The 24,250-nt window shown below is 44.8% G+C and overlaps 1 protein-coding gene across 1 annotated transcript in view; it reads right to left on the bottom strand.

The window, feature by feature from the left end:
* The window catches only part of LOC138569294 (uncharacterized), a 124,248-nt gene that overhangs the window by 17,116 nt on the left and 82,882 nt on the right, over positions 1-24,250 (bottom strand). Inside the window, exon 2 of the mRNA XM_069647141.1 lies at positions 7,177-7,246. Within this exon, the coding sequence (XP_069503242.1) occupies positions 7,177-7,246 (70 nt within the window). The remainder of the gene's footprint in view (positions 1-7,176; positions 7,247-24,250) is intronic.

The following is a 24,250-nucleotide window of genomic DNA, read 5'->3' as shown; positions in this document are numbered from 1 at the left end:
CATTCGGCAAGTGTTTTCTTTTCCAGCCATTTCTCTAGTCGAGCCCTGATTCAATACATCACCTGGTATGGAGACTCTAAAGGTATTACTTTTATGTCTCTCATTTGCTTTCGCTGAAATTCAGGATCAAATCCTAGATGCTCCAGGATGACATCTCTGAGGATGTCTGCTCCGGCCATCAGCATCAGTCACCTGTTATCATGCATGTAGCGCCACAGTTATAGCTGTGATTGAACAACTTTTGATGGTTGTACCTACCTCACATCTCACTGGACTCTTAACTGCCTGTGAACAATGTGTGAACTGCAGGCATCTTGAAGTGACTGCAAGGTGACACGCTTCCTGCCTATAGAACTATGAAATCAATAAGCAGGCCTTTGATGTAATACGCTGCTACTGGGTCTGTGCTTCAAATACAGGGATCTGTGGTTGACCTTGTGGTCAAATTTTTGAATCCTGGCATGTCCACTCAGACCTTCATCTTTCCAAGGTTGAAAAAATCAGTACCATTGAGTTGGGACCAACAAACATCTGTTATCTGTTTATAGCTCCAAGATACCAGGTTGGGGTGAACGCAAGCTCTCCAAAAGCACTTGTTATATGCAGAGAACATCTGGTCTATGACTGGGAGAACTGCTGAAAGTACTATCTGAGCCTCTGGAAATTAATTAAATGAGTCCATTAAAACTGGAGACCAGTCTCTAAGCAAAGGTCCGGGATTCAAACTTGTGCTGCTCTGCGTTGCTTGCTTACAAGACAAACTCGTTGCCCCTGACCTACCCTCCCAGCCCAGCTATCTCGAAAAGACATCCCTCCCCACCATCAGTTATTGTCCAGAAAATATCGCAGCAGTTAAGACATGTTTAGAGGGTCAGCCCAGCCATTACATTCCTACTGCTGCTCTAGCAGACATGACATTCCTGCACTGGTTGTATGTAATACTCGTGAGCTGATGAGGCCGAATTGATCAAGATCATTGGAAATTATAATTGGTTAATTATGATTGGTTATTTATAACGCGCTTAATACCAAAAAGATTTCTAAGCGCAACCCGGGATTCAAAGCTTCGTTGCTCTGCGTCGTCTTGCTTCCAAGACGAGTGCGTTGGCACTGAGCTATACTACCCGTGCCTAACTCCCACTCAAAATTGCTCAAATACGCTTAGCATTCCCTGCATCCTGTGTAGAGCGCTCTCCTAACCCCCATCATTCCCGGCAAATCCTCCTACCCCACGGATGTGCAACCGATGGCTTTCCGAATGATTGGACACATGATAACTTAACATTAGCTATGCTGACTAGGGTTGATGGGAGTTGTACGAAACATCTGGCGCTCCAATGGTTGTTGCAGGTCCCTTCCCTAGCCTCACCTATCCTTCTCCTACTTTCACTTCCTTTTAGCTTTTGGCCCCTTCCCTCCAGATCTTTATGAACTCCTGCAGAGTTTTTTCAACCCATTTTTAGCTTGGGCCCGTTTGGGCCGCACTATTGCATTAGAGTACACATAGGGAGGACTGGCATATGCGGAGGGACACACAGCCTGTAGGTGTTTGGTTATGAGCTCACCCATTGACTGCCCATGGCCATGCTAATCCCTATGGCCATTCCCGCCCAGTTCTTGCTCGGCTCGCCCTAAACACCTCCTCATGGGGACTCTGAGCTGGATTTAATCAAGCCTTACCATCAGACTTTACATTCGAAGTTCCTGCCAGTTTTTTTTCAAAGCAGTCTTCTGAGAGTTAATGACTTAATTGGACCTGTAAACACACTACTGGTGTAATGAAAATGTCTGACCAGGTCTGCAGTCAGCCACTCTATTTATAAGCACTCTCTGTGCCCTTCACTGGAGTCCTGTAAAAAAACAAGCATTGGCAAAGCCAACAGTTTTCACTTCTGTATAAGTACTAGGCATTTACCAGGCACCTCCATAAAATGCCCAGGTACTTGCACCATTTTGCACCTGCTGCCATCAATGGCCAGTTAGTACTACTACTATACCTGGCGAGGCTTTTTCCCTCACTGTATCTGTTGCACCTACAACGACCGGAGCCTACTCCTCTACCGGCCTGCACACAACGGAAACAGCATTAACCCCTGAGCGCCCAGCAAGGTAGGCCTTGGAGGGCTTCATTGTTCATCTGTGTTCCTTATCCTGCACCTTGCACAGAAGTATTTTCTGAGTGTTTTTGTTGGGCTATTCAGTCCCTGCACGTGGGATCCGCTGCCCGTTGCGGCTGCAGCTCACACACCAGCCAGGGGTGCCTCATGGCCCAGAGGGGGCAGCCTTTGTGCTGAAGCCCAGCACCCTTACAACATGGCTGTCAGCTTTTGCCACTTCCAGGCACCGGAGTGCCTCCTCGACACCAGGGCCCAGGCAAGGTCCTGATTGGCTTGCTCTAATATAAGGCATATGTCTGAGCCTGTCAGGGCAGAGGAGGGCCTGGAGAGCTACAGACTCGCACCCCCTGTCCCCTGGACTGATTCTGTTCAGCTACTGGTTTATAGGCCATAGTCGAACTCTGCAGTCATGAATGTGAGTTTGGTTGTCCTCCACAACTAACTTTCCTGAGGTGTCTTCAATGTTTCTCTCCTCCTGCATCCTCGCCTAGCTGGCTTAATTCCTTTCACTGCATTTGTTACTCCATTGTTGTTTAGCATTACCTGTGAAACATCTGCTGTGCATTGTTTTCTGCCTCCATTTTTAAAATCGAATGTGGGTGTGCTTTAAAGTGGAATTTTTGGCATTTTAGCATTACCAGTGCACCTTAGTGTTTTGCTGCCTCCGTTTTAAAATTGATTTTATGTGTGTGTAGTTTATACATTTCTGTATCACCTATCGACTGTAATTCTAGTCCGAGTTTTCACTTATTCTCTCCGACTCAACCTACTAGGCCACCTAGTGAGTTTAACAAGGACTGCGCAGTGGAGTACTGCCACTCTTCCCTCACACCTTGGCGAAACCTCTGCACTCCTATGGCTCTCTCCATCTGTCCCATATTCTCTAACTGCTACACTATCACCTATCCACCTTCTCTCAATATGTCCGGCAGGAAAAATCACAAAAAAGATATCCTGAGTGCAAACCCTGTACTTCCCATTGCAGACACCTATGGCAGTGCTTCCTATAGCGAAGTTTTCACTGATATCCTTTTCTCTGTCCCCTCTCCTGATCGCTGGACCCCATATCTCATCTCCACTATCTCTCCTTCATCACACACCTCTATTAACGGTGGCATCAAGTGGGAAGTCCTCTTGGCTGGCTTCACATCCTCTCGTTGCTTTGTTAATGTCTATCACACAGGAACCATTCTGGTTCAGGTTCCTCAACCCAACCTCCTTCTTTTTGACCACATCCTGCCTCCTCTCAGTAACTTCCTTCCTTCTCCTGCATCTCCCGCTTCTACCCTCTCCCTCCCTCCTCTGCACTATGGCCCTGTACCCCACCTCGGAAATCCTTCAAAAGCACAGACCCCCTCCACCGGGCGACTCTCAATGCCCGCTAAGCCAACAAACACGCCTCTGACATCTGTCTCCTTCTTGAAGACATTGACCTCGACATTCTCGCTCTTACCGAGACTTGGTTCAATGCCAGCTCAGTCACTGCCTTTGACTCCCTCCTCCCTGATGGCTTCAAGATCATCTCCAAGCCTCAACCTCACTGCTCTGGCGAGGGGGTTGCCTTAATCTTCCCTGAGTGGGTCCCTGCTTCCGTCTTACCTACCCAGACCTATTCCTCTTTTGAAAGCCTGGTTTGCAAATTGGTCACCTTTCCCACCTCCACCCTGACCATCGCTACCATCTGCCGGCCTCTAGGCGCCTCCTCCCTATTCCTCTCTGAATGGGCTGAGTTCTGCTCTTTTCTCTCCTCCTGGATGATTTCAACATTCAACTGGACTCTCCTGGCTCTGCATCCACTCTATTCACTAACCTCTGCTCCTCGCTTTCCCTCTCCATGCTCCCTCTGGGCCAACCCACACAGCTGGACACACTCTGGATGCCCTCATTCACTCTGACATCTCACGCTCCCCCCCAACAGTCACCTCTCCTGGACAGACCACTCTCTCCTCTCATCCCATCTGGGTCCCATTGGCCCTCTGACCACCCCCCAAAAGCTGCTCCAACCTCGTTCACTAACACCTCCCCTATGAAACGAGTGACGGCAGCCGCCTTTGCCTCCACCGTCACCTCCCTCACCACCCCACCTCTGACTCTACATCTAATTCTGCCCTCAGCAACCTCCATATTTGCATCACCAACACTCTTGACATTCTTGTCCCAGTCATGAGGATCCGTCTGAAACCTGCCTCTAAGCGTAACACTTGGTACGACACCAAACCTGCGCCGCTGAAACGAAAGTGCAGGGCAGCAGAATGGAAGTGGCAAACCTCTGGCTCTTCCTCTGACAAACTCTCCTGCCGCCTGCTCCACAGGCAATACAGACTCGCCATCCATGCAAAGAAAAGAGCCCACATTCAGGCACGGCTCTCAGGCACATCCAACAACTCGGCTGAACTTTTCAAAATCTGCGTGGAACTAGCCAACCCCTTCGCAATCTCATCCTCCCCTTCTTCATCACAGGCTCTCTGCAATGCACTGGCCTCACATGTTGCCACCAAATCTCAGGACCTTCTGGCCACCCTCTCTACTCTCCTTCACAACCCATCCCTCACCACCTCCAAATACTCCCCTCCTCTCTGCTTCCTCCTTTCCCTCCTTCTCTCCTGTCACACCTGAGGAAGTTACCAGAGTTGTCCGCTCCATGAAGGTCTCTTCTAAATAGGTCTCCCCTTGCTCATCAAGGATAACATTGGATCACTTGCCCCTGCTCTTGCTGATTTCTGCAATCACTCTTTTATCACTGGATCTTTCCCCTCCCCGTTAAGCACTGCCTTGTGCGCCCAATCCTGAAAAACCTTCCTCTGACCCTACCTGCCCACCATCACCCCCTTCCTTGGGAAGCTTCTCGAGAAGCTGACCTTGCCCCAACTTAACTCTCACACTGAACTTGTTGGTGGGCTCCACAACCATGAATCTGGATTCCGAGCATCCAGACGCACGGAAACTGCTCTTCTAAACACGCGTGAAGAACTGCTCACATCTCTAGACTCCAATTCCCCAGATGTCCTTATCCTTCTCGATCTCTTCTCTGCATTTGACACAGTTAACCATTCCATCCTCATACAAAGGCTCCACAATACACTTGGTATCTCGGAACAGGTACTGGATTGACTGTCCTCTTTCCTCACTAACCTCTCTTCCCAAGTCATCATGGGCCCCTTCTACTCTCCTACTTCCATCTGCTCTGTGGTGCCCCCCAGGGCTCTACACTCTCCCCCTGGCTCTTTAATATCTATCTTGCTCCCCTTGCATGCCTTATTTCCACCTTCTTCTCCAACTTCCAGTGTTACGAAGACAACACACAGCTCTTCTTCAGACTCCCTGCTGACCCTCTTTCACCCTCCATCATCCATGACTGCCTATCTGCCATCCAGTCCTGGTGCGCCTCCAATGATCTCTGCCTCAACGCCTGTAAAACTGAGATCCTTCCCATTGGGACCCCAGCTCCCTCCTTCCTCCCCTTCGACTCCTCTCTTTCCTTCCTCTCTCACACTCAGGACATTGCCAAGAAGTCCAACTATCCACTCTTCCTTCTCAAAGGAATTGTACCTTTTCTCACTTTCCCTCCCTCAGAGGCTCAATGTGACTCAATACCTGGTTCTCTCTAGACTTGACTACTGTAACAGCCTCCTCCTGAATCCGCCACCTTCCACTCTGCGACCCCTTCAGTTTATCCAGAATAGGGCAGTGAGACTTATCCTTGGCCTTGCACTAAAAAGTCTTCACTGGCTCCCGGTTGCTGCATGGATTACATTCAAATCCCTCCACATCATCCACAAGGCTGTCTGGGCCAGGGGACCACACTACCTTCAACTTTATCTCACTAAATACCCTCCTTCTAGAGCACTTCGCTCCTCTGGGGCTAACTCCTTGTGTGTAAAGCGTTTTGCTAAACAGAGGGCAGGGGGTTGCGCTCTTTCCTCTGCAGGCTCCCTCCTTTGGAACAGCCTTGCCCTCTCCCTGTGCCTTGAGCAGGATCTTCTCAAATTCCAGAAGCTCCTTAAGACTCTCCTCTTTTCCTCCTCCTTCTCTCCTCTGCTAACCTCATAGTTGCTGTATTGGTGTCCTTGGCCCTTATGCATTTCGGGGCCTTGACCTCCCACACCAATTCTCACCAGCTCCTTTCTACACACAGCATTTTGCATCTGCACACCCTCCACGCTGGAGACTCGCACTAACACCTCCCGCGGGACAGGCCGTGTAGCACTCAACATTCCTAGCACTTCGTCCATGACTCACCCTCGAGCTCAGATGCCCCAGCACTTACCCATTCTTCCTTCTTACTTTCTGCACTTGCGTGCTCCGAATACTCACAAGGCATAGTAGGTTCGTCCCTCTACCTCCGCTTTTAATATTGTGTTGTAATTGTATCTCTCACCCTCCCTCCCCTGTGGGTGCTTTGAAACAGTATATTCTGATTGTATAAGTGCCTAACAAGCAAACAATAACTAAATGAATAAGTGCCTTTCCCATGCCTACACAAAAGCCCAAACTGTTGGCATTGCCAATACTTGTTTAAGATCAAACAATCCCTCCAATGAGGACGATCCATTTGGACTTCGTATTCTACCCACCACTATGCGTGCACATATAAATATAGCCTACAAAGTCCGGTTTCTTTTTTTAATGTATATTTTTCACAGCCTATGGAGCCCTCAATATTGTTCTCACCGAGTGCTAGGTAAACACATGTACAGCCAACTTAATAATTAAATGTAACTGCCAAGTCAAATGAAATCCAGGATATGGTTTCCAAAAGCGGGCTTTGTGCATCAGTGGACTACGCAGAAACCAAAGCATGCAACAGAGACTCGAAGATTCGAAAAAGTGGTCACGCGACATTCCACGTCGAAGTCCGTAACTAATGAGAAAACACACGTTAAAATGTATGACACTCAGCCTCTAAGGCGCCATATGTACAGTATGAGACATTGCTGCACTATTAAGACTCTGTCCCCGTGTTATGTTTAGTTAGGGGGTGGATGGCTACCAGGCTTTGTGAGTCTTCCGTTTAAAGAATGATTTGTGAACAAAAGGCGGTTAATTAATTTCAGAGTACCTGGCAGATGCTGACGTTCCCGTGAGCTGCTGCGTGGTGTAAAAGCGTCCTCCCTTCCGTGTCAGTGCAACTGCAACACACACAATGAATAGATGAGAGAAGCCGCAGCTCTGGGCACATGGTTAGAACTTCAAAAGGGCACACCTTTCTGCTTGCTACTCTAGCAAATGCGCGAACTGATAAGCAATGGCGAGGACAAAGCTGCCGCGCCAAAAGTACAAGTCTGACCACAACATTTTTCATATTTAAAAAAAAGCATGTCCACGGTGCAACCACATGGTCAATAAAGTAAGCACCTCTTTCTACATCTCACAAACCAGCGCAGTGCGCCACAGATCTGAAAAGCAGGCACTGTCGTGTATTCATGTGTTTACATTTGCAGTTATATATTTTGCATAGCGCGTAAAATGTATTGGATCACCTAACAAATGCGTGCCAGACAGTTGGGTTATACATTTCTTTAAAAAAAATGTTTTTATTGTGCTGTCGTTTATAATAAACTTTCCACAAATATACACTATGCAAATCCGGGATGCAAATACAAAATACAATTTTGCAAAACAAAACGAGATTCATCTTAAACATATAAATTGCATTAACCCACTTCATCACTTTATAAATCAATCATTCTCTAACTCCTTTTATCAATATACATCTTTTATCTTTATAAATGTTGTACATGTGCAAATGTGCAAGTTATACGGTAAGTGGACATTCATTAACTACCGATGTGTGAACGTCTTAATGAAAAGATTGCAATATATTAGAACGCCTAAATCATCACCTTGTTTCCAATCCAGTTTTCCTTTAAGAAATGCATTCCCACATCCAAATAATTAATTAAACGCTCCCAAAATTGAGTGACTGCAATTACTATACAGATTTGGTGCCACAACACAAGGCGTTCCCAACATTCTTCCGTTTTAATAAATTCCAAGTCTTTCACAAACCGCCCAAACATATCTTCTCTAAGTTATTTAGTATATGGCTGTACTCTGTCCGGGTAGTCCTAAAGCAGGTCTCGATAGATGGGTGCCCTTTTTAACCATACCCTAACAAACCAAGGCTGCTTATTTATTTATTATTTATTTTTAGTTCTTGTAGAGCGCTACACACCCATAGGCCTCAGAGCGCACACAAAAGGACAAACAAAGTGGTCAAACATGAAGGAGCACAAAAAAGGGGGGTCTAATCCAAGGAATTAAAAAGAAGAGTCTCAATCGCTTTCTTGAAAACGGTCAATGAAGGAGACAACTTAATAAGGAGGGGTAAGGAGTTCCATTCAGGTTGACCCTGACTTCGAAACTAGTACCTCCAAACTTCTCCAGGCGGTAACAAGGTTAGGTTAGGAGATATGAGTAGCTGGAGCGCAGTGTTCTCGAAGGCTTAACACGAGAGATTCTGTTTTCCAAGTAGCAAGGTGCAACTGAGTGTAAACATTTAAAAACAGAGTGTAAACATTTAAAAACAAGGGACATGGTATTATATCTAACTCTCTCTTTGATCGGCAGCCAGTGACATTTTCTACTAAGGTCAGAGACTTGGTCATCCTTAGCGAGACCAAAGACCACCCTAACGGCACCGTTCTGTGTCATCTGTAAAAGCTTAAAATTAGCTTTAGAGGTGCCAATAAGTAGGCTGTTACAATAATCCAGACAGGAATTGATTAGCGTTGTAGCAAGAAGGAAGCAGTTTTTAATGTTAAAATGGGGACGCATCTGATGGGGCAGTTTGATAACAAGACCACAAGAGGAGCGAACGTTGGAGACATGCTTTTTCATAGATAACTCAGAGTCAAGAGTGACACCCAAGGTTTTTACACTTTAGGAGGCAGGAATAATATTGTCCATGATGATAAACTGAGAGAATTTTGCATCAATTTTCTTAAGACGCAGCCCTGAGTCAAATATGATCAGCTCAGTTTTATTGTTATTTAGGGTCAAGGAATTGTAGGCCATCCAGTTCTGGATTTCTTGGTAGAGATTGTTCACAGTATTACTATCATTGTCAAAGAACTTGAAACCCCTAACCCCATACCCCAAAACATCACCAAAGATAAAGCCTGGTGCTATGGCATTCAAACAGCCCTGCGTAACAAACTGGACCTGCTTCAAGCCAAAATGATGAACTCCAGACTCACTCTCCCTAACCCCCCCACTCCCGCCCCCTCTCACACCTCAGATGCCTCCCCCACCTTCTCCTTCAAAACCATCCAGGAGAAAGACATCATTAACTTAATGAAAGGCATCAAACCCTCCAACTGCAAAGGAGACCCCTGCCCCGCCACCATTATCAAGGATTGTGCCGACTCCCTCGCTCCATTTCTCACAGCCTTTGTCAACGCCTCCTTCACCACAGGGAAAGTACCCTCATCCCTCAAAGAAGCATGGGTCAGGCCTCTCATAAAGAAACCCACACTTGATCCCACCTCACCCAACAACTATAGGCCCATCACCACTGTCCCCTTCCTTCTTAAAATTCTGGACAAAGCAGCCTACCTGCAAGTTCAACACTTCCTCGAAGAGAATAAACTCCTAGGTCTGAGACAATCTGGCTTCCGCCCCAAACACGGGACTGAGACCGCCCTACTCAACCTTAAAAACCAGATGGATGTCGCAAGAGACTTAGGCAAACCCGTCCTGCTCCTTCTCCTCGATCTCTCCGCCGCGTTCGACCTTGTTGATCACGACGTCCTAAGCCACCACCTGACCTCCACTGTAAACTTTTCAGCCCATGCCAGTGCTTGGATCACCTCATTCCTACAAAGAAGAACCATGCAGGTTTTCTCTGATCTAGTTACTGCCTCACCTACCACTATGCTATGTGGGGTACCACAAGGCTTATGCCTCTCTCCCACCCTCTACAATATATTCACTCGCCCCCTCTTCCTCATCCTTGACGCCATGGGGATCTCCTACACTAATTACGCGGACGACACGCAGATCCTCCTCACCCTGACAGGCGACTATGACACTGACTCCAAGACCCTCAACATCATCTACAACACCATCCAAACCTGGATGGCTGCTAACAGCCTCTGTCTCAACTCAGACAAAACTGAACTCCTGCTTGTAGGCTCCCCCGACACTCTCAAAAAACTTGATCATTGACTCCATCAAAATTCCAGTATCCGAGTCAGTAAAAACCTTAGGCGTCTATCTGGACTCAAGTTTGTCCATGACCAGACAAGTGAATGCCATTGCCTCCTCGGCTGCCTACCATGCTAAACTCCTCAATGCTGTCAGACTCTACCTCTCCAACGACACCTGCACAAACATAGCAAAGGCCACCACTGGATCACGGTTGGACTACTGCAAGTTCTCTTCCTAGGGACCTCCACAAAAAACCTTGAGAAACTGCAAGTTATTCAAAACAATGTCTTACGCTCAGCACAAGGCATTTCCAAAAGAGAGCACATCTCTACTGCCAGAAGTGCCTCCCACTGGCTCCCCATAAAAGAGAGGATCATCTTCAAAGCCCTGACCCTCACCCACAAATGCATTCACCTCGCCGCACCAGCATACCTATCGCAAAGGATCCACCCTGCCTCTTCCTCAAGACCAACTAGGACCCCCTATGCTAACCTACTCACCGTACCCATGGTAAAAAGAGCAAGAGCAGGTGGCGCCAGCCCTCCACACTGCCCTTCGAGCTGAACCTTCACTCACCGCCTTCCATAAAACCATGAAAACCACCCTACTCGCCTGATCACTTTACCCCTGTCATGACGTCCATCCCCTACATGGATACTATGAACTGTGTACGTTTTATGCATAACATGCATTTCATCTCTGCTCTCCAATGCTGTAACGTATGCGTAATGTAACTAAGCCTACTGCAAGTAACAGCGCCACAATGCCCCTGGGCTGTCTGTGCGCTATATAAATGTAAAAAATAAAATTAAAATAAATAAATAGATACCAGTCAATTCCAAAACGACTGGTGTGTAAGGAGCATAACTAGCATACTGGACACCCAGGCTGTCTAGAAGATCCAGAAGTGGTCTGATATAAATGTTGAACAGAATGGGAGACAAGCATGACCCCTGCGGCACACTGCAGGAGGAAAGAAATGGAAGGGCTTCACACTTTGCAGTTGTCACCCTGGATGTTCTCGGACATAGAAAATATGTACTCCAGTTAGCTGCCCCCTCTGAGCAGTTGACAATGTTAAGTAGTCTCTCATGTAACAGATCATGGTCGATCAAGTCAAAAGCTGCAGAGAGGTCCAGCAACATAAGTAATGCAGGATGGTCTCCTTCAACGATTGCGGAAATGTTAGACTTAAGGTTCAATAGGGTGGTTTCAGTCCCATGACGAGCCCTGAAGCCAGACTGGTGAGTGCCCAGGAGTTTATTTGCCTCTACAGATCTTGGTAATTGTAAGTATGCTGTTATTCCAGACTATAGAGGATAGTCAGCATTAGTTGGTCTGTTTCGATAAGCAGATAAAGAGTATATCCCCCATATTCCTTATCAAAACTTCTCATTATAGCCATTAAGGCGTATGCTTAAGTCTGTATCTTTTCCATAACTTTGGAGGATGGTTAATGACTAATGTATCTGTTAAGGATAAATTCCTAATAAGTTCTCGTCATTAAGAAACATGATTCTAGTCAATACACTGTTGTGTACTAGATAGTATTTTAATAGGCACCTACCCATGTGTCTTGGCGGATTCTTCTAGTTGTAGCGGCAGTCAGAATTGCCTGAGTTGGCGAATGGTTTGTCTGCTGAGAAAATCATCGAATGACTATTTTTAGAAAACATTTGCTTGATGCACTAGCATATTGTATTTTACTATTGCATCGGTACGGCCTGTAAAAAGACTTTGGGCCTCATTACGAGGCTGGCTCTCCCGTAATGAAGGGTCCCGTTACGGGACCGGCACTGTTCATTACGGGATGCCCTATTACGAAGTTCCCTTTGCGGGACCCTGGTAAAACCAGGCGTCCTTAGCGGGTCCCGCAAGCAGACCAGGGAGCTAATAACGGGCCTGTTATTAACGGGCCCCGTTATTAGCTCCCTCCCCATTCCCACTGAGCCCTATGGGGGCTCAAATGGGAATGGGGATGGGTTCCTTCAAGGAGGGATAACCGGGTCCTCCAAGGTTGGAATGACCCGGTTATTCCTCATTGAAGGAAACCGGTACTGGAACCCGGTATGGAGGCAGCCATGCCCTTACTAAGGGCATGGCTGCCTCCATACTCGTAATGAGGCCCTTCATTTTGAAACACGCGTTGGCTGTATTTTCTTAAGAGTGGACTGCAATAAACCAAGAATACTGGATAATTTAATTTGCAACAATCTGTTGGGGCGAGCGCGACTAACTAGCACAACTTGTTACTTCACTCTAGGTATTAAGTGCATAATAATTAAAATGATCACCATATGTGTGTATTCTTTTCAAAAGCGTATCCACTATTAACAAAATTCGATATATAATGCAATCTGTACCTGAACCAACCCCGAATTTAGGCAGTAAAACGAAAATTCCTTACTCTTTATTAAGTTGTAATCACCGACAAATGTTCCCAGATAACACATGTACACACTGCCTCATTGTTTACAGTTGGACATGACTGTTATGAAGTCTCTATGTTGTCAATCAGCTCAGCACTCAGACACAGACCAGCTGTGAAGTTTTAGATTAGTCCAGGTCGAGCTCTATTATACATAATGTACATTGTGTACATAATCCAGTTACTCTTGAGTATATACAGCAGTCCATGAGACAGGACAGGAACTGGGATAGGTAATTGACACTACATACAAATGAGCAGACCCACCAGCTATCCTATCATCCCATCTCAGGCCCCCAACTGACACTCTTGGAACATTCACTCACAGATCCACTGAACATTCTCCTGAGCTGCATTCATACACCAACATTCTAATAGCAAGCACTCCTGGCCAGTGACAAGACAAGACTTACAATACAACATCTCCCTTTCATACCAGATCACAACCACAACATCTCCCTTTCACACAAAAGCCTTCTAACCACAACTAACAACCTTCCATCTGGACCTGCCACAGAGCCTGCCACACTCTGGCACACAACCAAACAAACGGAGAAACAACAATCATACATGCATCACTGAAGCTCGAATCCAACTACATTCTTTTTCGGAAGAAATTGAAAACAGTACTTTTCAACTAACTCCGGGTAACAGGCCCGTTCGATCATGAGGAAATCGGTCATTCACACTCTGTCCTGTTTTCCACTATCTGTTGTCTTGTCTCTTTATCAGCGCTCTGATGCCCGCGGGCTTTTAGCGCTATACAAATAAATAAATAAATAAATAAATAAATAAATGCAGGTGGGGAACAGGAGGGTGGGACCACAGATTGCCCCACGACGGACCTGGGTGCCACCACTACCGTGAAGCAGATCCCAACAGAAACTTATGTCCGTGCCCAGCAAACTAACAACCAGGGAGAGAGGTGTTGCCACACCAAGACAAGGTTTGCAGAAGGGATACGTGGATCACACTTCCGCTCTCACACTCACAATCTCATTCAACCACAAACCGCTCCCACTTATCACCGTCCATACATCCCAAGGGATTACAAACATTGAACATACTTAGCAACCTCCAACCAAACTTCAAGCAAACACATGCACATCATCCACCACACGCACTCAGAGCTCACATACATATACGGGGGACGGTGGAACGAGGCAGCATACATTCAGAAGCAGTCCTCTCACAACTGGTGGGCACATTGCTTCCCACCCGCGCCACGTACATCCTTAAACCCTTACACCCATGCATGATTCATACAACCCAACCACTACCCCAATCATACACATAGAACAACATATAACAAAAAATGTGCTCCTGGTAGCACTGAATACATTGAATAACCTATCACTAAACCTTATGGATCCATATCAAAATTGTACAACTACAAACCTCTTAACCTCTTAACTGGAGTGAACTATAAATTCATTTTAAACATACATTGGCCAAAACAACCCTATTTGGTTGAAACAACTTTACTTATAAAGTTTCACCAAAAAGAATACAAAATCTATGTTTATTCCTGTCTGGCGCAACCTTTTTTGGTTGGCCACCCCTGTACCTCAATCTTGAGCGCACCTATAACATATGTACCTCATGTATGAGCGTACATTGCCACATTCCCATTGGCATCTTTGGTAAATTGGAATTACTTACCCTAATTCCAAATCCCTCCAAAAACTGATCTCTCATCATACATATATCACATTTTAGATTACCCTGCACTACGACCATGAACATCAACACATGAGTCATGATCAGGCTGACACAATTAACAAGTAACTAGGGCCATAACACTCCACAAACACCATGTGACAACGGCACGACACACTTACAGAGTATCAATAAACATTTAATTTCCCAATACATTATTACAAAAGGGTATTACCATCACCCTAAACTGTATCATTATGTTCAATTCCCATATTACAAAACATTTCCAAAAGTCACTTTGAATTAATTCATAATGTAAACACATTTCACTTCGATTTAACCTTGAACACTAGTAACGTTCCCATTTGTAATTCCGGTTGTGATAGTTTGCAAATTTTAGTCATTTGCACACACAAAAAAAAATATATTTCGTATCATTGCAACTGCTTTCCTATGAAACCGCATTAATTATTTAATTTTACACACCATCAACAATTCCCCCCCAAAAAAACCTAAACTTCTTAATTTGAAATTCTAATCCGAAATAACCTTATCTCATCACCATTAATATTTCATGTCAGTTAATATAAATACTACTGGAATGAACATTATGCAAATCAATTTAGGAGAGCTGGCATAACTGGCCAACACAAATGATAAAAAATAAAAATAAATGTCAACACGCAATGAAACAACAGTGATTCATTGCTTTCCCTGTTTGTTATGATCAGCGTCCTCTTTTCACTGTGTTTGTAAAATATCAGTTCTCAACTGTACCTTGACTGTTAAACAAAACGGTTCTTGCTGTCAGATGGGCATCACCATAAAAGAAAACAATATTGTAAACAGGCGCTGACAGATTCTAAACGCTTCCGAGTTCATCACTGCTATGTAACACTGTGGAGCAGTGTTCATCCACGTCAGTTGTTTTTCCCGTCTCCGCCAACTTCCAAGCCTCACTGTGATTTCCATAAGGACACTGATTACTTAAAGACTCATTCCAAGAGAGATACGTCTAGCACAATAGACTCAAGGTATCTGCTGCCAGTTTGTTACTGGGGGTTTCAGTAGTCTAGGAGCACGTTTGCCCAGGAGAATCATTCCAGAAGAACAGTTTTCTAGTCTGCCTCTATCTAGCAAATCAACAGACATGTTTCCAGACTGTGGGATGGTATAGAATTAGTTTGAACAGCTATTCCAAAGGAAACCTCTCATAAGGAAAAAGTTGTTAAGGTTCTATTTGGAGCTTCGGAAATAAAACTCGCTTACCAGCTTTGAAGGGAAGCACAACAGGAATAGAAAAGTACAGGGGAGTTCAGGTGGGGTGTTTTGATTAGGAAGGTATTCATCTTTTGTTTTCTCATACTCTGCAGGTGCTCGGCTGGTTGGGGAGAGAGTAACCTGTGTTCTGTTTTTTGTTTTATCTACTTTCCCCTTTCCCTTTGAGGTGTAGAGACTTCTACTGTTCCAATCAGTAGTCGTCAACACATCTTAGAGGGACTGTGGGGCTCAGCAGCTCCCGCGGATCACGATTCAGGACCGGACAGAATGAAAGGCCAAATAGTAAAATCTGCCTGAGCTGCTGAGCCCACCTAGAGAATATGGTAGAATTCTGGGAACTAATTAGGGAACTGAGGGATGAGCTTTGGGTTTCCCGTCAGTGTCTTAGATACTAGTCTCTTTAAGGCAGCCTATTTTGGAGGCAGGCGATCTTCAAGAGCATCCTCCTATGTTGATTAGGGAAGAACCTGAGTTCAGGGGAAGGGTGTACAGGGAAATGGAGGTGTCAGTAGTACCTGTTCCTTTAGCCCCTCCTGAGCGTTTTAGTGGGGACCCAAAAAGGTTTAAAATGTTCTTAACTCGATGTGAGTTACACTTCCTCTATAGGCCTGGAAGTTTCCTCACTGAGGAAGCGAGGGTATTGTTTGTTTTTTCATATCTGACTGGGGAAGCTGCTGCATGGTCAGTATTATTAGTTAGCCAGAAGAATCCAGTTTTAAAGAGTTTTGCTCAATTTCAGATGGAATTTAAGAACATTTTGGGAGAAGGCAGTTGTCACTTGAAATAGATGGCGAGTTATTGTTATTGGAACTTAGGTAGGGGAGTAGAAATTTGGTGAGCTACATCACCAAGTTCAAGTCATTGGTGATGGAAAGTAATTGACCGGAGAAGAGGACACCGTTGTTTTACCGTGGTCTCAGGGATGACCTTAAGGATGACTTGGCTAATATAGTGGATTGACCCTCTACTTGTGACGCTCTTATAGATTTGGTCATGCAGGTGGATTTTAGGTTAAATGAGAGAAGGAGTGAGAGGCAGAGAGGTTGGCGAGAAACCAAATTGGTTCAGCGAGTAGATAGACCAAAAGATTTGGCTAACAAAGAGGATAAGGGTAAGGTTGCAGAGGCAGGGAGAAGAATTCGGAGTCCTTTGTCCAAGGAAAAAAAGGATAGGTGAAGACAAAATAATTTGTGCTTAAATTGTGGAAGAAGTGGGCATTTCCTAGGTAACTGTCCGTATACCCCAAAGAGGTCCCAGTCGTCCGGTCTCAGAACACAAGTTGCTGCTAACACTCTTCAAACAGCTGTGCCACATATCACCATAAATGTATCCTTATTTCATTTAGGGGTCTTGAAGGGAGCTGGTCCAGCCATGATAGATTCGGGGGCAACTGGGAATTTCATGGACAAAGGGCTAGCTGACTCTTTAGGGATTCCCTTAGTGTAACGCTTACCTGAACTCTGCGGGGGCGCCCTGGCAGCTCCTAGTATCTTCTACTTTTCTTTTCTGAAGTGGCACATAGATTCTGTGGATAAATAACAAATATATCCCTTCTCAGTAAGGCATTCCTTGGTTAATCTACTAACAGTGGGAGTAGCTCTCTCGCAATTAAAAGCTCACCGTTGATCTTAATTTTGAGAGATATCCATCCTGTTTTTACAGGGGCGCTAGTCCTTAAGATGCTGGAACTGAGTGAGGAAGGATTGTTTCTATAGAGAGAATGAGTTCCTAAGTCTGAGGGTAGGAAGGGCTACTATGGAAGTCTGAAGGAAGATAGGGCAATGGAAAACCTAATGTACGAATATACTGGGGTAGGCAAGCCTATGTGGAATACTGAAAGAAAAAAAACAAATATGCAAACTTTAATAACCACGGGATACACTCTCTATAAGTTGTGGTTAGGAGCGCTTCAGGGGGGAACCACAACCCTGATTAAACAACGGTCAGGAAGGGAAACCCAAGGTAGCAGGAAGCGAAGGGTTAATTCCTAAGAAGTAACAATAGACAGCAGTGTTCTGTGCAACGTTACAGAGGCACGTAACACAGGCAGTGCACGCGGCCTAACTACGTAATGTAATTCACCTCAGGACAGATTCAAATAGACAGCGGTGACCATGCAACGTTACAGGGGCGCGTAACACAGGCAGTGCATGCGACCTAACTACGTAATGTAATTCACCTCAGAACAGATAAGCTGCTAAATAACAGAGAAAAAACACTTCAGGCAATAAGACGCCAAGCAACGAAATGCTAATTCAAAAATGAAATGGGTCACAAGCAAGTAAGCGGTACTTGCGTGTGCAACGGGAACTCTTCTCTCGCTCTGAGGAGACACAGTCTGTGACTAAAATAATTCGCTCTAATATAAATGGGGAACAAAGGACAAGAACAAGACTAAGGGAAGAGGCAGTAAAGGGGAAGTAAATAACTGTAAAAATGACGGGGACTGTGGAAATAACTTTGACAGGAATCAGCTGTTTCTGAGGAACCGCGGTAAGTGTTGAACTGCAAGGCAGTCTATGACGCGAAGCGCAAGCCTCCAGAAGGGCGGGGCTAATATAGGCTAACAAGGACAGCGACTAGACCAGCAGGGTTAGCTCCTGAAAGGCACAAGCAGGCGGCCATTAAGGAAACCCGGAAGCCTCTATTTTCAATGGGAAATTACAGTATCAGTATAACTAGAGCAATACCCAATTTCCATTCAAGAAATACCCCCTAGAGGTCTTTTCCCTGGACCCAGAAATAGAACCCTAGCCTGTGGTCATGATGACACTTAGTGGAAAAGGAGATGTTGGAACAAAGTCAGAGCGGTGGATGGGTCTTGTTTAACATCAGGCCCCATCACTCATGATACGGTTCTGTTACATTTATTCGTGAATGGTGATCATGGAGAGGAAATTGTTTTTGAGCTGATAGATGCCCCTCAGCTAAAGATAACTTTGGGTATGCTCTGGTTGACTTTACACAATCCTGTTATAGACTGGGGAAGGAGAGTAGTAGATTTCAGTTCTACCTTTTGTAAGGAACATTGTTTTCATTTCTTGGGTTGGAAAGATTAAGACGTTACTGAGAATAGAGTCAGAAATGCATCTTTGGGAGATGGAGTTGAAGTCAGTCATTCAATTGGGGCGGTCATGGAAGGTTTACCAGAGTGTTATAATGATTTTTTAGATGTTTTTGATGAATTAGAAACCGGAGGGTTACCACCACACAGATCCTATGATTGTAAGATTGATTTAGAGGATGGAGCAATGTTACCCTGTAGTCGAGTGTATGCTTTGACGAAGAAGGAAAATGAGTACTTGAAAGATTATCTGGAAGAGAACCTAGCCAAGGGCTTCATAAGACACTCTCAGTCCCCAGCTGCCTCTCCCTTATTTTTTGCCCCAAAGACAGATGGGAAGTTAAGGACTTGTGTTGACTACCGCTCCCTGAACAGGGTTACCATCAAGAATCGTTATCCTTTGCCTCCGATTTCGGAGATGTTGGATAGTATTCAGGGGCCAGTGATCTTTTCTAAGTTAGATTTAGGAGGGGAGTACCATCTGGTTAGGGTTAGGGAAGGAGATGAATGGAAGACAACGTTTAAGACCCTTTTTGAACTATTGGAGTATCTGGTTATGCCTTTTGGTTTGTGTAACGCTCCAGCCGCTTTCCAATTCTTTATAAATGACATTCTTAGAGAATTTCTGGATATCTTCATGGTAGTTTACTTTGATGATATCTTGATCTTCTCTTCTGATGAGGAACAGCATCGGAGACATGTGAGATTAGTTCTGGAAAGGTTGCCTGAAAATCATCTCTTTGCTAAACTAGAGAAAAGTCAGTTTCATACCCAGACTGTGGAATTCCTCGGGTTTGTGATCTCTCCTTTAGGTTTAGAGATGGACGACAAGAAGGTGCAAGCTGTTAAAAACTGGCCTACTACAACTCGGGTAAAGGAAGTCCAAAGTTTTCTTGGATTCGCCAATTTTTATAGGAGATTCATTGAGGGGTTCTCCCAGATAATTCCTCCAATTACAAGGTTGTTGAAGAAGGGGATGACATTTTGTTCGAATGACAAAGCTGAGAAGGCTTTTGAAGCTCTGAAGAAGAAATTCATCTCAGGTCCAGTTTTGCTTCATCCGGATCCCTCTAAGGCCTTTTTTGTGGAGGCTGATGCAGCAGATTTGGCCATGGGAGCTATCCTGTCCCAACGACATGAACAAACTGGGCAGCTGCATCCAATAGCGTATTTTTCCGAGAAATTCTGTGAAGCCGAGTGTAATTACACCATAATGGATCGGGAATTATTAGCTATAAAGGCAGCGATCATGGAGTGGCAGCATTATTTGATGGGGGCCAGACATACGGTCACAGTTCTTACGGATCATAAGAATTTTTTTTTTTTAAATCAGCCAGAACTTTAACTCCTCGAAAGTTGCGTTGGTCCCTGGTCTTTGCAGATTTTGACTTTGTCGTTACCTTCAGGCCGGGTAAACTGAATGGGAAGGCGGACACTTTGTCAAGGCAGTTTCCTGGGTGTGAGCAAGAAGTGGAAATGAATTCCAAGCCAGTGATTCCAGAAGATCATTTTATCTCAGCTAGTTTGTCCACAAGTAAAGATTTGAAACAAGATATTCAGAACACCTTGAGTCAAAAGGAGATGGAAGATTGGGTTTGTCAAAATCCGGTTAGATCTATTGTGGAGGGTTTACCTTATTGTGGAACCAAATTATATCTTCCCAGCAAAAAGTTACAAGAAATAATTTTGCAGGAGTGTCATGATTTTGGGTTAGTTGGGCATCCTGGGTTTCGAAAGACTTTGGATCTTGTGTAGAGACACTTTTGGTGGAGAACTATGAGAGTCGATACATTAAACTATGCAAGCCTTGTGCTAAGGCCAAGGTATCTTGTGGTAAGCCAGTAGGGCTTCTGAAACCTTTGCCAATTTCTCTGCATCCATGGCACACGGTATCTTTGGACTTTATAGTGGATCTGCCTTTGGATCAAGGATGTGCAGTTGTTCTCGTCTTTGTGGATTGCTTAACCAAGGAGGCTCATTTTATCCCAGTTAAGGGTAAGGCCACAGCGTCAGCGTTAGCTCAAAGATTTTTACAGGAGGTGGTTTGTTTACATGGTTTACCTAGTCGAGTAATCTCTGATCGAGGATCTCAGTTTGTTTCTAAATTCTGGAGGGCTTTTTGCAAGGAACTTGGTATGGAAATCCAATTGACATCGGGATATCACCCTGAAGCAAATGGTGAAGTTGAGCGCGTCAACCAAGAACTGGAAAAATATTTTAGATGTTTTTGGCAAGATGGAAAGGGATAGATTGATCTGCTTTGGATGGCCGAATTCGCCTACAACAACTCCAAAAAGGATTCAACTTCTATGTCTCCTTTTTATTGCAGTAGAGGCTTTCATCCACGATTTCTCAGAGAGCTATTTCAGGGAGAATCGTCCAGTCAGGCAGTGGAGGAGAGATTACAACCCATGAGAGAGGGTTGGTTAAGGTGGCTAAATCTTTACAGTTGAGTAAGGAGAGTTACACAAGGTTTGCTGACAAGAGGTGTAACATCAGTCCAAGTTGCTCGCAAAATTTAGACAAAACCTCACTAGGTGGCTGAGAGCCAACGACAGCTAACTAGTCCACTTGTCACATTGTACATTTCTGTATATAACTATATATTACGTGAACAGGAGCATGCTCCTCGCTCCCCTGTCCTGATCTCTCCTTGCTCCCCTGTCCTTGATCTCTCCCCAACGACAGCTAACTAGTCCACTTGTCACATTGTACATTACTGTATATAACTTTATATTACGCGAACAGGAGCATGCTCCTTGCTCCCCTGTCCTTGATCTCTCCTTGTTCATATCTGCTTGCTGTAATATTGCTGATGTCTATGTCTACACTTCCTGCCTTTTCCTGTACTTGCAATTAGCCGAGCATATCTGTAACCAAGCTCAGCGCATCTCTGCACCTTCATCTGATTTCTATGTACCTGTAACCAAGCTGAGCATATCCTTGTCTGTTTGCGCCCTGATACTCCAGGGTTTGGCGCGCTATACAAATAATAAACTAAACTAAACTAAACTAAGTTATGAAATAGAGGATTTGGTGTGGCTTTCCACTAAGTTTCTGAGGTTGAAGGGTCGAAACAAGTTTAGTCCCCGATTTGTTGGGCCTTTTGAAGTCGAGAGGGTTATCAATCCTGTGGCGGTTAGACTGAAGTTACCAGCTGGGTTGAAGGTGCATCCAACATTTCATGTTAGTTTGTTGAAGCCAGTGTTTAAAGGAACCAGATTAAGTCCCGTTCCTGAGGTGGTTTTAACTGAAGACAATGCAGAGGAGTTTGAGGTCAGGACAATTTTGGACTCTTGGAAATCTTGAGGAAAAATACAGTATTTGGTAGATTGGGTGGGCTTTGGTCCCGAAGAAAGGTCTTGGGAGTTTACGGACGACGTTCATGCGCCAATTCGGGTGGCTAAGTTTAATAGGAAAAATCCAAGTACGCCAGGCCCTGGGGTCAGGGCTTGAGAAGGGGGTACTGTCAGGTTCACTTGTCTCTTGAGATGGATGTGCTGTAATTTATAGTAATTATTTGTTTATTTAACTACTTACACAATTCATACACAGTTCAGATTAAAACTTACCTTAACTTCCATTGTTCAGAACGAGAGTTCCCCAAGCCATCATGGTGGTGAGGAGGCAGAGTCCTGATTGGATGAGAACATTCCACAAGATGATTGGAGGCGGCTTGGAAACAGAAAGAGAGCTCCAAACTGCCTTTCATTGTCCTCACTTTAACAGGAAGGTCCTGTTTTTTGTATCTCTTGATGTAGGCCCCATTTTAATCTTTGAATTCAGCCCAGGTCGGTGAAGAGGCAGGTTGGAGTCCAGATCGACGAGGGACAAGACAAGCAGAGATCTGGTGTGAGCGCAGCGCTCTGATTTCTAGAGAAAATTCCTTATACAAATCTACTGAAGAAGTAATCTGCATTTCTGAGAAGTTAAGAAGTGACTGCAAGTTTGTTTTGAATCTCTTAGCTAGATTAGGTATTTAGTCCGTTAGTTTTAAATGCCAAGAAAGCAACCTTTGTGAGTCCAGGTTGGGAGCAGTGTTCTGCAAGGAACTGTAATTTTAAGTTGACAGTAGTAAAACCAGTCACACTTGTAAGCGTTGATTTTCTCTCTGAAGGAAACTCTAGATTAATCCGCATGAACATTAAATGCTGTTAAGAAAGACTGCTGTCGGGGAAAAAGACATTGATAATAATATGCACACGCTACGGCAGACCTTTCCTTTATTTGCTGCCTCTTGGGTGCATGTCACTGACAGAGTGTAATGATCGCTACCACCTGGCAGTGATTTATAACACGAAAGTAAGCCTCACACTGCATCTCACTGCGCATGCGCTCAGAATGACCAGTGGTTTCTCAGGAAGAGAGTCAAGCGCAGCTTACTCTCATATCCTGGACAGGAGTCTAGGAGTTAGAAGGTAATATTCCTTGAAGAATGCAATAGAGGAGATAAAAATAAAGGGCACTGATTACTTAACGACTCATTCCAAGAGAGATAAGTCTAGCACAATAGACTCAAGCTATCTGCTGCTTGTTTGTTACTGAGGGTTTGAGTAGTCTAGGAGCACGTTTGCCCAGGAGAGTCATTCCAGAAGAACAGTTTTCTAGTCTGCCTCCATCTAGCAAATCAACAGACATGTTTCCAGACTGTGGGATGGTATAGAATTAGTTTGAACAGCTATTCCAAAGGAAACCTCTCATAAGGAAAAGGTTGTTAAGGTTCTATTTGGAGCTTCTGAAATAAAACTCTCTTACCAGCTTTGAAGGGAAGCACAACAGGAATAGAAAAGTACAGGGGAATTCAGGTGGGGTGTTTTGATTAGGAAGGTATTCATCTTTTGTTTTCTCATACTCTGCAGGTGCTCGGCTGGTTGGGGAGAGAGTAACCTGTGTTCTGTTTTTTGTTTTATCTACTTTCCCCTTTCCCTTTGAGGTGTAGAGACTTCTACTGTTACAATCAGTAGTCGTCAGCACATCTTAGAGGGACTGTGGTGCTCAGCAGCTCCCGGGGATCAAGATTCAGGACCGGACAGAATGAAAGGCCAAATAGTAAAATCTCCTAGAGCTGCTGAGCCCACCTACAGAATATGGCAGAATAGGGGGAATTAATTAGGGAACTGAGGGATGAGCTTTGGGTTTCCCGTCAGGAGAATGCAAAATTAAGTACGAGGGTAGAGGAGTTGGGGGAAGCAGTGTCTCAGATACAAGTCTCTTTAAGGCAGCCTAGTTTGGAGGCAGGCGATCTTCAAGAGCAACCTCCTATGTTGATTAGGGAAGAACCTGAGTTCAGGGGAAGGGTGGACAGGGAAATGGAGGTGTCAGCAGTACCTGTTCCTTTAGCCCCTCCTGAGCGTTTTAGTGGGGACCCAAAAAGGTTTAAAATGTTCTTAACTCGATGTGAGTTACACTTCCTCTATAGGCCTGGAAGTTTCCTCACTGAGGAAGCGAGGGTATCGTTTGTTTTTTCATATCTGACTGGGGAAGCTGCTGCATGGTCAGTATTATTAGTTAGCCAGAAGAATCCAGTTTTAAAGAGTTTTGCTCAATTTC

Source organism: Ambystoma mexicanum, chromosome 2q (genome assembly GCF_040938575.1).
Source record: "Ambystoma mexicanum isolate Mex_15411 chromosome 2q, UKY_AmexF1_1, whole genome shotgun sequence".
Lineage (NCBI taxonomy): Eukaryota > Metazoa > Chordata > Amphibia > Caudata > Ambystomatidae > Ambystoma > Ambystoma mexicanum.
This window is presented reverse-complemented; position numbering and strand designations above follow the sequence as displayed.